We start from the raw sequence: 15845 nt of genomic DNA, 5'->3' as shown, positions 1-15845 counted from the left end.
TCAATGAAAGCTGTAATTAATAATAATTACGTTAAATCTGAACGTTTTGACGTCGTCTTTTGTAAAAGGTGAGTGTTTTCTATGTTGTTAATTTAGCGTATCTCGTGTGTAAAGACAGGTTTTACTGGTGGTGGATATCAGGCCAAAACTCAAATATTAAAGATTCAGTGTGTAAGATTAAGTAGTAGCTAGATATATTTAAAATAAAAATCTTCATTATTCCGTTTTTTTTATTGTTTTATCTGTGTTTATTGTTGATAAACAATCGGTAGTCTGTACAGGGTATTTTATTTTGAAAGTTTCTGTGTCTGACTTCCTGCTCGGTGCTGATCTGCTCTGCCAGCAGCGACGCAGACTCAGTGGTCTTTCGGAGTGAATCCGGGGTCATGAGAACTTGGTTTAAATTTTTTTCAAGTTCTTTATTGCAATTGAAAGGCAAGTACGAAGTGCAAACATAGACCAGACCAAATAAAATAAAAATAAAGACCATCCAGGTACTCGTAGTGCGCTGCTTTTCGCCATACTTGTCAGTGTGAACGCACTTCTGCACTCAATAATAAGTGTGAGTATGGAAGAGTGTAAATTGAGAAACACTACTGAGACTCTGTTTCTGCCTTTTTACCTCATGTTCTGTCTCTGGCAGAGATGGCTGAGGGGCACAAACACAACGACAGCTCCCAGATGAGAGATTTGATGTCCTTTGACTTTGAAAATGACAAACCTAAGCATGGAAGAGAGAACAACAGCAAAGGTAGCTCACGTCAGGCCGGCTGCTCCTCCTCCTCCTCTTCTTCTGGACCCTCCAGTACCGGGGCTGTGGGGAGGAAGAGGAAGGAGAGCCCTTCATGTTGTTGCCTGCCATTAAATCTTGTGCCACTATTTAAAGTAAAAATTTTGTACATTGTATTTAGTGCTAATTAGCAAAAATAAGCAATTGTCTCCCTCCAAAATATCAGCCTGTTTGTTTTCTCACTCAATCTCTTTAAAATTTTATTAAAAATGAATAAAAATTAACGCACTTAATCGCTGCAGCTTCTTCGGCCACCATTTTCACAAACAGGTAGTTGGTCCATCCACTTCTGCTACGTAGCCAAGCAAAAACTAAAATCTTAGTAAGATTAATTATCTCAATTGAAGACAAAATATACTTGCTTTTTGTCTGATAACATATTTCTTCTTACCAGGTGGCTTTTATGTTAGAGAATTTCACTTGTTTCAAGTTTTTTTGTCCTTAAGTAGCAAGTGAAATATTCTTGTTCTGTTGGCAGATAATTTTGCTTATTTAAAGTAATATTTCCCCCATTTTAATGCTTTTTTCCTGTGTTTTTGAGAGCTCAGTTTTTGCAGTGCGTTTAGGGTGAAAAGTATCACACCCAACTTTTTCGATCGTGATGATTGCACCATCCGGGTACTCGTAGTGCGCTGCTTTTCACCATACTCGTCAGTGTGAACGCACTAATGCACTCAATAATAATAAGTGTGAGTATGGAAGAGTGTAAATTGAGAAACACTACTGAGACTCTGTTTCTGCCTTTTTACCTCATGTTCTGTCTCTGGCAGAGATGGCTGAGGGGCACAAACACAACGACAGCTCCCAGATGAGAGATTTGATGTCCTTTGACTTTGAAAATGACAAACCTAAGCATGGAAGAGAGAACAACAGCAAAGGTAGCTCAAGTCAGGCCGGCTGCTCCTCCTCCTCCTCTTCTTCTAACCTGGACCCTCCAGCACCGGGGCTGCCGAAGGTCCCAGAGCAGAGTACGGCAACTACCCCTCCATTAACTTCAACAGGTCAGGAAACACTTTGAGTGTTACATATCTGACCCCTAAATACTGTCAGCAAATTAACTCTTATTTCTCATCCTGCATGTAGTCTGTTTGGAAACTGGTCAGAACGGAAAAAAGAAAAGCTGAGGGCCATCATGCATTACTTCAAAGTGGTTACAGATGAGGGTGAGTTGATGGTAAACTTCCTCTTCCTCCTGTTTGTGAGACATATCAGAGAAGATCTGTGACTGTTGTTCATGTCTTTGCAGAGACTAAACCAACAGGACTGGTGACGTTTGAGAGGCGCTTCAAAGACACAGACCCATCCCACTGGAGACAGTAATAATAATAATATCTTTATTTATACAGCACTTTTACAAATTGCTTCACAAAAGACAGCATATTAAAATCGACCTTATTAATTATTATTATACAATATAACATCTGATGAGATGGATTACAGTATAGGGGAGACCGACAGAAGTATGTTGTCACACTTTTCACACTGTCTAAAATTTACTGGGCACCGTACATCACAATGGTACAAATGTCCAGAAATACCAAATTAGAGAAGGAAGTTTTTGCCCCATAAGTTCTCACACTGGATTATCAAACAATTAATTTATTGTGAATATTGATTTCAATTCCAAATTCAAACCTGTCAATCAATCTGTTTACTCTTTCAGTGTTTGGGAAATGGACTCTTCTGCTATCATGGATTTTCTTCATGAAAGGAAGATTGAAGAGGCCTTCATCTCGAAAGTCGCTGAGGACAATGTAACTTTGGTTTAAACAGATAAATAAAAGTCACGAAGAAAGTGGCTAGAAAAATGCTACAAATGAAATACCCTGTCCATGTAATGTGTATTTTAAACTCTTAACTTAGCCGTTCAGTTCCTTGATCATTATGTCATCTATAAAAATCATATATATACATACATATTATTCAACTGCTGCCAGGATCATGCTAAGGATTTTAGCAGAAAATTTAAGGTTTCTAGGCACGACCATGGTTGGTTAATTTTATAACTAGAATGAAAAGTGAGTTGAAAGTTGCACTCACTGGATCAAAATTAGTATAAGTAAGTATACACTAACAACTGTATCTGCTTAAAATGATTCACAGGGGCTATCTGTGTATTTTAACCTGATGAAAACAGGAATAAGGTCAGAGACAGAAGGAAAAGAGTATTACAACATATTTCTGACTAAAAATAATAAATTGATCCTTTATTACTAGTTACTAGGACTGTCCCCGAATAAGGATTTACATAGTCGAATCAGAATCGTGAAGTCCTGCCAATAGTCGACTGATAGTCGAATCAGGTGTGTTTTTGTGCATGGGGGAGGGGGGGTTACACACGGTAGCTTTAATCTTGTGAAGCTGCAGAGCTGCAGTCTCTATTCATTGAACTTTAAATTTCCATTTAAACTGAGGCTTTAATCAATAAAATATTCTTTGTGTGGTTCATCAACGGTGATAAATTACCCAAAAGTCCCATGAGGTGCGGACAACTCTGCACAACACCAGTGAAGCTGGAGCTCCGTCTCTTTAGCGAGTGATCCTCTTCTGCCACTGCACACGCTACGCCTACACACGTTTAAATGTATATTGTAACAGGCTGTGTATTAACTTATTGGGAGAAAACTGGTAGTTCTGTGTAAAATCAGACGTTGAGCAGCCCCATATCACCAAAATGGCGCGATCCTCGTTTTGCTGCGAAGCTTCGATTGTGAGATTGACAGTCGAATCAGGCTCCGCCCATCAAAGCATCGACTATTCGGGGTCAGCCCTACTAGTTACTCTGATTTTTCTTCTTTTTTACCATTGTACTGAATAGATAGGCTCAGGCGTATTTCGAGACTGCTTATCTGATTTCTGGAATGAGTTCTACAGCAGATGCACTGTGGGTGCCAATGTAAAGGCCCCCTATCTCAGACACGAATACCAAACCCATGAGTGGCAAACCACTGGAAGAATACTTGTCAAAGGCTGGCTCACAGCAAGATATTTCCCCATTTAGCTGCCCCTTCCTTTCTTGGAGGAAGCCATGTACGGTGTCACCTACAGCAGTATCAGAGAAGCTTTCATGTCCTACGTATCAGCACCAGAAAGGGAAGTCTTAGAGAAGGAGCTTCACAACTTTGGATCTGTTGATCAAGACTCACTCATTGAGGTTCTAGATTCACATGAATGCCACACTGTGTTTTTCCCCAGATGTTGTTCAGGTTGGTCAGGTGGTTACATTTGTGGATAAGCAATTCATAGTTAAGTTGCATTACAGTAATGAATGTGGAGCATTTTGGTTGTCCAGTACAATATATAAGTAATGTAATTATTTTATTTATTACTCTGTGTTCCTGCTGCAACCTGCCTTTGTTCAGCGGACTGTCAAGAGTCAAACAAATAATTTTGTGATAAATGCTTTGTAGGCTACCAAAAGGGAAAAGGTTAAATTGATGAAGCTGGAGAATAAACTGTTACGGTTGAGGGTTGGCAATTGGTTTAATTTTGACATTAAAGCTGTCAAGAAGTACAGTGCATACAATCATTTAGTGGCCTGCATCTTTATAGTGTTATAGTTCTCATTAAGGTCAAAATATTAAATGTGTCAGTAAATGAGGTTTGGCTAAACATTGCAGTTAAATCATTTGAAACCTGTCTTCTGTGCCAACAATTTATACTGTAAATTACTCTATTATTTACATAGCACACATGGACAAAGAAGTTTTGTTTTCATTTTATTTAAATTTTAGGTTGCAAAAAACAAAACTGTTAGGTTTAGGACAGGCAACTCCATAAAGCTTCAAGTCAAGTGTTCAAAATGAAGTGTTGGAACGACATTTAAGTGTTTTTAAATTGACTCTCTAGACTGTGTTCTTGATACTGTTATACAGAAATTATTGTGAGTGTGTCTTTTATGTATATGTATAATATTAACCTCAGAGCTTTCTATATTTCACAGCATTTAATGTCTATGCAAGAAGTGGCTGTTAAATGCACTTTAAATTTCCTGCATTTCTAAACAGGTTTACTTTAAATAATTACTCACTTTTGTTGCCAGCGGTTTAGACATTAACGGCTGTGTGATGTGTTATTTTGAGGGGACGGCAAATTTACACTGTTATACAAGCTGCACACTCACTACTTTACATTGTAGCTAAGTGTCATTTCCTCAGTGTTGTCACATGAAAAGATATAATCAAATATTTACAAATGTGTGAGGGGTGTATTCACTTTTGTGAGATACTGTATGTACAAATTGTTAGAGAACAGAAAATAAAAACTCCAACAGGAACTATAATCTCTGTTTATTGAAAACAACAAAACATACAACACGATATGAAAAATAAATACATCCTTCAGATCTGAAGACCTGAGGAATCTCGTCGACTCTTTAAAGTTTTTACCATTGCTGGCACGACTTATTATTATTAAAATGAAACTGTATATTTCAAGTAATCTTTTACATTTGGCACAAACGGACGTTTACAGTGATGTGGCAGGATGGTGAGTGACGCATGGAGGAGAAAATAAATAGGGATATGGGAGGAACTGAAGCATAATATTAAAAAAAAAAAAAAAAAAAAGAGAGAGAGTTACAAAATCATCGGAAAAAGAAGAAGTGTGTTCATGTTAGATGTTGGTGCATGTAAAGTCTCAAACAGTAAGATAAATAACGCCCGGGTCATTTTAAAGTCACGGCTGAACTCAGATAAAAGAGAAATGTTCTTGAGCCCCTTTGGTATGTTTCTGTATTTACAGAAAACATTACATCACATAAAGGCAGACATAAAGTTTAGGTTTTTTCTCACTCAAACTCATTATAAAAGCACTTTAATATAGCCCTACTCGGCCTAAACATTTCAAAGGATCAATGATATCCTGCAGGGTTGCCAGGTCTCATGTGGTCACCATCACACTTTAGTTGTGAAACACTGCCGGACGTTTAACTCCAGTTTAATAGTATGAAATTCTGCGAAAGACTCTCATCCGCTTAGTTTCTGTGAACTACACGAGAAGATTGATACCACGCTCATATCGTTTAGCTTAGCTTAAAGACTGAAAACAGAGGGAAACACGTTGCCTGGCTCTGACTAAATATGTTTAAAACACCTGCTATCCAACACCTTTTAAGCTTTCAAAAGTCACTGCACCCCTAAAACCCCTAATAATTGTCCTTTTTAAAACTTTGGTTTTTGTACAGATTAAAGAAATGAGATGAGATTTAGAGAATTACATTTTGTTAACTTGGGCACAGAAAGGCTAGCTGTTTACAGCCTTTATGCTAAGCTAAGCTAAGCTAACAGACTGATACAGGAGCGGTAACTCATCTAACTCTCTGAATAAGCTTATTTCCTAAAATGTAAAACTATTCCTTTAAATTTGTGCCTCACGGTTCTCATCATGTCCACTGGTTGTTCCATTTCAGGCCACTGATCAGTACATGAATTCAAGAATAAGGTGATTGATAAAGTACTTTGGTGGGATTCTGGATGTACAGAGCAGGTTAACAGTTTGTAATTGCAAGTTAAATTAATCTAATTTAATTTAGTATATAAATTAATACATTCAACGCAGGCTTAGTTGCATTTTTTTCTACAATAGTGTCCATCGCTGTGAAACACGAGGTCATCATGGTTACAGTAATTGTGCGTTTTGTTTGAAGATTTCACCTGATAACATGTCTGATATGTTAAAATATTGAGGAAAAACTCATCAATGCAAAGCGTTGTTGGCACAGTGTAAAGCCAGTCTTGAAGACGGGGAACCTGCACTGATGAACTGAAGCTTGACAGGCCGGTTGGATCTGTGAGTGGGAAGATGGAGTGAGGCGTACACCAGCTTTTACTGTTTCCCTGAGAATGCTTCCAGGTCGAACGCTGTGTCCAGTAGACGCTGCAGCTCTGAGAGGTGAGTCTGCTTGTTCCCGGTAGCTGGAGCTGCTGCGGACCCACGACCAGCATACCTACAAACACGCACAAATGAGCTTACAGACACTCAACGGCAGAGATGTGTACTGAAATTAGTTTTCTGGTCCCAACAAAGGAGGACTCACCAGACGGGGCGGGCGTGGTTGATGGTCGTACGGATGCGGGGCTTGACGTAGTCGTAGTAGCCCTGGTTCTTGTGCTCCTCCTGACACCACACCAGATCAGCGTTCGGGTGACGATCAGCCTCTGCTTTCACCAGGTCAAACGGGAACGGTGAGAGCTGAAAAGAGGGGAGAAGAATCTGATGTAAGGAGGCGGCATCATGCAAATCAAGTTCAGTCAGGACAACTTTCATCAAAGAAACTGATGTTTGCACCGCAGTGTAATGCAAAGCAAATTCCTCGTATGTGTAAAACAATACTTGGCTCCTTTTGATTCTGAGTGTGTTGGACAGATTTGTGCAGCGATGTTCATGATTGTAAGCATTCAATTCACACACTGGCCTCTTGTCAAGCTCTGTACTCAAGTACTTTTTTAGCCATTTTAAATAGTAAAAAATAAATAAAATCAAGTGTTGATAATGTGGCGCGCTGCCACAAATAAATCACTGTGTGGGAAACACTGTTACATAATGATTATTCACGCATGAATTTAATTAATGGATGTTTACAGCTGTAATTGGTCGAGGTTGAACTATTTTGTGTATGTAAAAATCTTACTTTGTAAAGTAACTAGTAAACGGAAGCTGTCAGATAAAGTAAAAAGTACAATATCTCCCTCTGAGATGTGGTGAAGTAGAAAGTACAAACACCTCTAATTTGTACTCAGGTACATTACTTGAGTCGGCTTTTGCAATGTAGTGAAATAAAATTTAGAGAAATGTGGTGGCCCGTTTTTGTCAAGTGTATAAACAAAACAGGAATAATAGTTTAGAGAAATGTCTGGCCGCACGCTGACATTACCTGTTCGATGCGGACAACAGCTACAGCGTCGTCCATGCCTCTGTTCTTGCGCTCACGGGTCAGTTCATAGTAAATCTTTCCAGTGCAGAAAACGACTCTCTTCACCTTTTCTGGGCTGGCAGCTGCAGGCCCGTCATCAGGGATCAGACGCTTGAAGTGGGTGGCTGCAGGAAAACAAACACACCAACTCTTAATAACACAAAGCGAGACTGAGAGGAGACATTTACATGTATGTTCTTTCCATCTTCAGTCCTCACCAGGCAGCATGTCATCGAAGCTGGACTTGGCTTCAGGATGACGCAACAGCGACTTGGGAGTAAATACTATCAGCTGGTGTTAAAGAGATAAAAAGACAGGACAACTTCAGCTGACATGAACCACGTTGTCTTGTCGTGTGTTGAGTTACGTTTCGTGGTAGCGTCACTCACGGGCTTCCTGAAGGGCTGCAGGATCTGCCTGCGGAGAACGTGGAAGTAGTTCGCAGGAGTAGAGCAGTTGACGACGATCCAGTTACAGTCGTACAGCTGACGCACGGCAAAGTCCTCTGACAGTTTCTGACAGCAACAAAAAAAGTAGCGGGCAGGGTAAGAACTTCTGCACACTGTCAAATCAAATAAAACATGATTTGTACCTTCAAAAAAGACAAGAAACAAAGTCTAAACTGAGCATAAATAAAATCTTTTAACGGTCTGAATGGAAACAAATAGTGGAAATAACACAGGTCTTTAATTAAAGAGCTATTGATATATTGGCCATCATCAATCTGTAGATTATTAGCTAAAATTGCATAATTTAAAAAAAATGCTGGTTGTGCATTAAATGGAAGGAGGTCCAGATGACAAATGACAGAGAGACAGTATTCACAAAGATCTGAAAAGCTCTCTTGGCACAGACAATCCCTAACTTCAGCTCCTCCGTTTTGCCAGGATACCAGGCTTCGGCGTCTGATTATGACATAGACGTAACACCTGTCAGGCGAGCTTTGTCCTGCGCTTTTTGTTTACATGTCCAGCTGCTCTGGCTACAAGCAGTTTCTGTTTGCACTTTACAGACAAAACCAGCTGGACTGGAAAGTCTGAATCTGATGATCTTGTGCAAGCGATTGTAAGTGTGTGGCATTTGTAGCAAATTGTCAATATTGTGACAGAGAAAAAAACAAATATCTTGGCAGAAATTTTATGTTTTAACTGCTAGTATTATGTTTTTATGTAAACTCACAGGGAAAACATCAGGGTCATCGTTACACATCTGCAGAAACCTTTCAGGGCGGGCAGACGAGTGCTCTGGACCCTGAGAGAAGGAGGAAAAATGAAGAGCTGACAAGTTATTTATATCTTTAACCGAGCTCTTGTGGCTTTGCAGCATCATGAGATGATTCATAGATAAATGCAGATTGTGGCAGATCGTGTTTCTTAGTTCCTACCATGCCCTCCATGCCGTGAGGGAGCAGCAGCACGATGCCATTCTGTCTCACCCACTTGGCCTGGCCCGAGCTGATGAACTGGTCGATGATGCACTGAGCGGTGTTATGAAAGTCTCCGAACTGGGCCTCCCAAAGAACCAGAGCGTTAGGACTGGCCATGGCAAAGCCTAATTCAAAACCTAAAGACAGACGAGGAAATCAGGTGCAAAGCAGAGCCAGGCCAGTGATGAGCACAGTGACATGACCCATTTTAGCATTTTGTAGAGAAACACAGAGAGGTGCTATCAATTATGTTACAGGACGTGAACACAGTGGAAGCACAAACCAGGCAAACAGTGAACACACTGTTTTATTTATTTCTATTTGATGAACTATATGAACTGAATTCATAACACACACAAGCTTCCTGTTTTATTTATTTATTTCTAATATTCTTTTTCTCCACAAACACACACACACACACACACACTTGTACTCTGGGCGAAAGGCGGGGTCCACTCTGGACAGGTCGCCAGTCCATCGCATAGACAAACAACCACTCACACTCACACCTATTTAGGGCCACTAATTAACCTATTTTGAACATGAACATGGACAGAACATGCAAACTCCACACAGAAAGGCCGGGATGACCGGGGTTTGAACCCACGACCTTCTTGCTGTGAGGCCACAGCGCTATCCACTGGAACACCCGCCTGCCCGCCTACTTTTACTGTTCTAGGTACTTTATTTTTAATTTTTAAAATGTATTTATTTAACACACACAAGCACACAATTTTACTGTTTTATTTATTTGATGAATCATATGAACAGAATTTACAGCACGCACAAGATTCCTGTTTTATTTATTTATTTCTAATTTTTCTAATTCTAATTTTTTTATTTATGTATTTTTTCCACACACACTTTTACTATTTATTTTTAAATTTATTTAAATTTAATTTATTTATTATTTCTTTTTTAACACACACAAACACAATTTTACTGTTTTAATTATTTATTTCTAATTTTTATATTTTTTATTTATTTTTTCACACACACACACACACACACACACACACACACACACACACACACACACACACACACACACACACACACACACACACACACACACACACACACACACACACACACACACACACACACACACACACACACACACACACACACACACACACACACACACACCTTTTCTGTTTTACTGTATGAGGTGAATTGTTCTTCTGTAATTTATTTGTAGCTTTGGCAATATTGTTGTTTGACAATTATGCCAATAAAGCTGAATTGAACACATCGGTGTAGCGGTCATTTGGTACCACGTTGGTTTCGGTTTCGATAGGCTTCGTCATTAACATGCCTCCTCCGACATTTATATTTCTCACTTGGTTGCATCTGAGGCTTCCCTATAATTTTACTAGCTATATTTACTATTAAATGCTATTTCAATTTATTCCCAACATTCAGATTTCCGAATGACAGTATTTTTTGGGAGTTTCTACTGGGGATTACAGTTGAAAAGCATCATGTGTGTGCGCCACTCACCTAGTACTCCATATTCAGACAGAGAGCTGTTGCAGACAGTGTACGGAGCTTGACCCGGGGAGATGTAGTTCATTGGGATGCAGATCCTCTTATCAACGTTCTGATCGTGGAGAACATGGTGCCGATGGCTGTGAAGCAAATCAGAGAAAAGAAAAAAGGTATAAAGCTATTGTGTGAGAATCATCCGTGGAAGAGATGACATGTAGTTAACCGGAACATTTTAAATTTAGCGAGAATTGTATATAAATACTGACAAAAGGAACAGGTACAGTTCAATACACAGGGATTTAGGTGCAATCACCCTTTATTATTAAACCAAAACAGGAGAAATTTAGAAAAAAGGAGCATTAATCAGTGTCTATTTCCTGAAGGTAACTATTTTTTCATTCCGACAGTATTTTTCACCCTCATCTTCCTGTAGTTGACGGGTGTAAAGCATCTTTTTCAATTGCTTGTACAGTAGATAGCTGATAGTGTTCATACCTTCTTTGAAGCCAGCATTTGGTGACACTTTTTAACTTCAAGCCATAAAGACATATTAGGGCTGAAACGATTCATCGATTAAATCAATTAATTCGATTACTAAAATGTATCGACGCAAATTCTTTGCATCAACACTTCGTTTAATCCATATACTGTAACTATGCAGCACAGTGTGGACCACAGACAAGCTAACAGTAACTGCAACTTCAGCATTTAACTGAAATCATGATTTGGGATGTAGCGCCACAGTCAGGAGTTTACTGGTTGTCGGTGAGCTGCACCTTAGTATAACTTGTTTAGCACTCGGGTGATGTTTGTGTTGGTAAAGCAGTTGTCTGGTTGTTGGTCTGTTGATGTTGTTGGTCTGATGTTTGCTGTATGACGCTAGGACAAATAAATATCTATCAACGTACACAGCTGAACCCGTTACCGAGCAAAAGTACTTCTTAAATGACGCATCGATGAATCGTTGAAATAATCTATAGAAATCATCGTTAGCTGCAGCCCTGAGAAAGATCATTTTTACACATACCTTTGGACACATCTCCAAGATACAGAGGAACAAAACCTCAACAATAAAACCAAGTATCTGACGTCAGACTCCTAGATAAGCTGAATCCGTAACCAATACCGAGTGAATCTGCCGTATGCATTACCTGAATGTGCCCCTCTCCACATCCTGTCCACTGAGGCGTACGTGGATCCCCTCATTGAGCAGAGAGCCGAAGGCCATATATTCCCCGAGAGCCCAGTCACACACTCGCTGGTTCACCATATTTGCGCGGCCCTTCAGGATGCGACTCAAACCTAAGACAAGGACACAAGGCAGAAATACAGATTAGAAAGAGACTGACGGTGCGTTCAGAGGATGCTCGTCGAAAGAGGAGGACAGCGATCTGCACCTCCGTGTATAGTGAAGTCTTCCACAGGGACTGAGGCGGCGATGTTTCCAATGTGGCAGAGCTCTTCTTCACGGATGCCGGTGGGACGGCAGCTCATAGTTTTGGGCTGTCCCTCCAGAGTGAAAAATTCTGCAGACAGACACAAAAACACGTTACACTTTCATGCCACGAACGACTAAATACTGGGATGAAAATCAGGCTCCTACCAGGCCACGGCGAGTCCAGCCAGTGCTTGATGTGAAGGATCTTCTCGTCTTTGGAGCGAGCGTAAGCTTCCTCACAGATTTTGTCATAACTAGCTACTTCCTCCTGAAAGAGACAGAAAGAAAGAAACAATTTAAAAGAAGAGTGTGCAGACATGCTAGCAACCCTGCACTGAGCTAAATGCTAACATTAGCATGCTAACATGCTCACCATGACACTTGGTATTTGTAGTCCATTTATTGTAGCTGTGAATCAGCATCTTGATATGCCACACCTGTGAGGTGGATGGATTATCTCGGCAAAGGAGAAGTGCTCACTAACACAGATTTTGACAGATTTGCTAACAATATTTGAGGGAAACAGGCCTTTTGTGTACAAAGAGAAAGTCTTAGATCTTTGAGCTCAGCTCATGTTGAATGGAGGCAAAAACAAAAGTGTTGCGTTTTGTTCAGTGTATGTATAATGAATACAGTACATATTTCACTACAGCTGTTTGATGAGCAGCATCTTCAGCGTCGCATGTTTCTTTACCTCGTACTCGTGTGTTGTGATGACTCCCTCAGCGATGAGTTGTTCAGCAAACTTCTTCAGGACCCCTTTCTGCTTCTTGATCTGCTTGTACATCAGCGGCTGGGTGAACATGGGCTCATCCATCTCGTTATGGCCGTTACGTCTGTAACACACCTGAATGTGAAGAGGCAAAAGGATAGGCATACTACTTTACTCATGATCTTCTCTTATACATCTGTCTGCCTGTTGACATCAATAACAGAAACTGGAAGAGCCTGCGGCGTTATCTACATATAGAAACAATATTGTGCCTCTGTGACGGCCGGCTTTTGACACCGCCATTCAGATCAAGTAAACACAGACGTGGTCGGGCAACACGTCATATTGTGCTTGTCTAGCATAAGAATGCAGATTCCAACAGAAACCAGTGGGGGCTTTATGTCAGTGGTCCAGAGAGGAGTCAGAATGGGTTTAGCTCTTAGCAAGCTCTTAGATATTATTGTGCACCAAGGGGCTAAACAGCTCTTTACTTTTTGTTTTTGACTTCTCTGGTCTGTCACCCATAAACTCTCCCCACCTGAAAACATATCTCTGAATTTAGAACAAAAGGCTTTTTTTATTTGAGAGAAAGTGAAACAAAATTCAACTGTTCAAAGAACTTCTCTGTGTTCCCTCACAAACCCTCTGCATATATAGTTTGGTAGTTGAAAAATAGTCAGCGAGGAACACCTCCTATATACCTACCAGGTCTACGACCACATCTTTATGGAAAGTGTTCCTCCACTCGGCCGCCACCTTGGACACATACATCACAGCCTCCGGGTCGTCTGCATTGACATGAAAGATGGGCGCGTTGACGACCCGTGCTACATCTGTAGGATAAGCAGATGAACGTGCCATCCTGGGATCTGTGGTGAAACCAATCTGTGTGGATGAGAGTATTAATTACTAAATAAACAGCTGCTATGATACTGCACTCTTTCTAACCAGCAAGGTTCACACTCAGCTATTGTGACTATTTTCTAGATCCATTATGTGGTTTGAATCTACTGTCAACTGTCTCGCCACAACATTTCAGGCTCTGCATCCAATGTGTATTCACGAAAACTGATGATAAAGTAATGAAGGGACGAAATGAGGATCCCAGCAGCCTTCGTTACTTCAAGAAAACAAGACTTCATAAAGCTAAACAGGTTTTATTTTCAATATATTCAATTTAAGTAAACTCTTTAGACTCAAAACATTTGAAAATCATAGAATATGTGCAGTAACAATGGCACCAAGTCACTTGACTATTTGTTGCTCTAATTGAAAAATGTTATTATGAGAAATGTTTAAAGGGTTCAGTAGGTAGACTGGATTTTTACTGGAGATCTAAACTGAATAAATGTATTGAAATTTGCATAAAAACATTTACAAAGTTCAGTAAAAGTAATGTATAATGGAAGTCCACATAATTTACTGATTAAAAAGAGTCTTCAACGTACAGAAACTGTAAATCGAACGTCTTCCCCATGTGATCCACACTTACAGTTTAATATTTATATATAATTCTCCTAATATGCAATATGAAAAATTGTATAACCCCGTTAACACAGCACTCAGTATCTGAGGAAAGACTCATGGACATGAGACTAACTCTCATCGGAGCCCAAGCATGTGTACCTGGTTGTTTACCACCACATGTATGGTGCCATGTGTGGTGTAGGACGGCAGGTCAGACAGGTGGAACGTCTCGTACACGATACCCTGGCCTGCGAATGCAGCATCGCCATGAAGCAGAATAGACATCACCTGTGAAGTCCATTCATCGGGTTACAAACACGTTAAGAACACGAGCGAAACTGCCTTCCCCATATGTTTACGTAAAGGCCTGACTCAGCGTACCCTCTTGCCCTCAGTGTCTCCGCCGTAGAACTGCTCAGCTTTGGTCTTTCCCTGCACCACCGGGTCCACTGCCTCCAGGTGGGACGGGTTGGCCATGAGTGACATCGTGATGTACCGCTCGCTGACACGGTTCATCATCTTGTGATACATCCCCAAGTGATATTTCACATCGCCAGAGCCCTGAGAGCAGAAAATCAGGAAGGTTCAGGTTACTTTATTTGTACCCGTAGGAAAATAAGAGACAGTAGATAAACATAATAAAGGTTCCAGTCATTACTAAATTAAAAAGTAAACAAATAAAATATCTGTCTCATTTGTGCTGCTGGAAAGAAGCTTTTTTTTTACCGCTCTGTTCTGCACTTTGGGAAAATGTAAGAAAGGAAGAAGCTAAAATTCACTGTGCAAAGCCTTAAGCAAGCATATTTGGGCATATTTATACACTTCGGCCTTGATTTCACATGATAAACTTGTGCTAAATGATCAGTGAGTACACCAATCAGTTATCGACACCAACAGAAAACAATTTCGATAGTCTGTTAATCATTTTAGTCAAAACCCCAAACATTTGCAGATTCCCGTTTCTCAAATGTGACGATTCGTTGCTGAACTCTCTTTAAATCATTTTAAAATGTAATTTCTTCTGGTTTTGGCCTGTTGGACGGTCAAAACAAGCAACTGCAAATGGCTTGACATTCTGGAAAATGTGCTGTCGGCAAGAAAGCAAATTTCCCACAATGTCGAGCAATGTTTAAAAACCTTTGGCTCAGAGTTTATAGACTAAATGAATAATCGATACAATAAAACAACAGATTAATGGGCAGTGAAAATAATCAGTGCGTGCAGCCTTACAATCACTGATAACTTCTAATGTAACTTTAATCAATATGTTCTCTGGTCTCAGCAGGTAATGTTCAAACCTCGTCTGCAGCCTCCAGTTTAGAGTCAAACTGGCAGAAGATCTGGTCCAGCTCCTTCCGGATCACGTTAGCCAGCACATTGAGCCGGCCCCTGAAGACGGAGACAGACACATCGGGAGGGACCAATCAGTCAAGGTGTTTCATCAATGTATCGTGTGAAAAAAGTTTTGTAAGAGTTTATTAGAGACACAACGTTTGAGTCACTGATGTTCACCATGTGTCAAATTCATAATGTGAAAAATTACTTCTCTGTACTTAAGCCAGAGACGGGAAAAGAGGGGAACCAAATCTCCAACACATGACTAAATTA

General features: G+C 40.2%; 1 protein-coding gene across 1 annotated transcript in view; it reads right to left on the bottom strand.

Moving 5' to 3' along the window:
• Positions 1-5062: 5062 nt before the first annotated feature.
• ogdhb (oxoglutarate dehydrogenase b) overlaps positions 5063-15845 on the bottom strand; it is a 29408-nt gene continuing 18625 nt past the window's right edge. Inside the window, exons 8-23 of the mRNA XM_038733636.1 lie at positions 15536-15626; positions 14619-14798; positions 14397-14525; positions 13476-13655; positions 12753-12905; positions 12224-12326; positions 12018-12146; positions 11772-11922; positions 10633-10760; positions 9088-9266; positions 8883-8954; positions 8093-8218; positions 7922-7994; positions 7665-7828; positions 6828-6982; positions 5063-6737 (exon numbers count right to left, since the gene is read on the bottom strand). Coding sequence (XP_038589564.1) covers positions 6617-6737; positions 6828-6982; positions 7665-7828; positions 7922-7994; positions 8093-8218; positions 8883-8954; positions 9088-9266; positions 10633-10760; positions 11772-11922; positions 12018-12146; positions 12224-12326; positions 12753-12905; positions 13476-13655; positions 14397-14525; positions 14619-14798; positions 15536-15626 — 2134 coding nt within the window. The 3' untranslated portion in view covers positions 5063-6616. The remainder of the gene's footprint in view (positions 6738-6827; positions 6983-7664; positions 7829-7921; positions 7995-8092; positions 8219-8882; positions 8955-9087; positions 9267-10632; positions 10761-11771; positions 11923-12017; positions 12147-12223; positions 12327-12752; positions 12906-13475; positions 13656-14396; positions 14526-14618; positions 14799-15535; positions 15627-15845) is intronic.

The sequence above is a fragment of the Micropterus salmoides genome, unplaced genomic scaffold, assembly GCF_014851395.1.
Source record: "Micropterus salmoides isolate LMB-PRFRI ecotype aquatic unplaced genomic scaffold, ASM1485139v1 Ms_hic_scaffold_20, whole genome shotgun sequence".
NCBI classification, from domain to species: Eukaryota; Metazoa; Chordata; class Actinopteri; order Centrarchiformes; family Centrarchidae; genus Micropterus; species Micropterus salmoides.
This window is presented reverse-complemented; position numbering and strand designations above follow the sequence as displayed.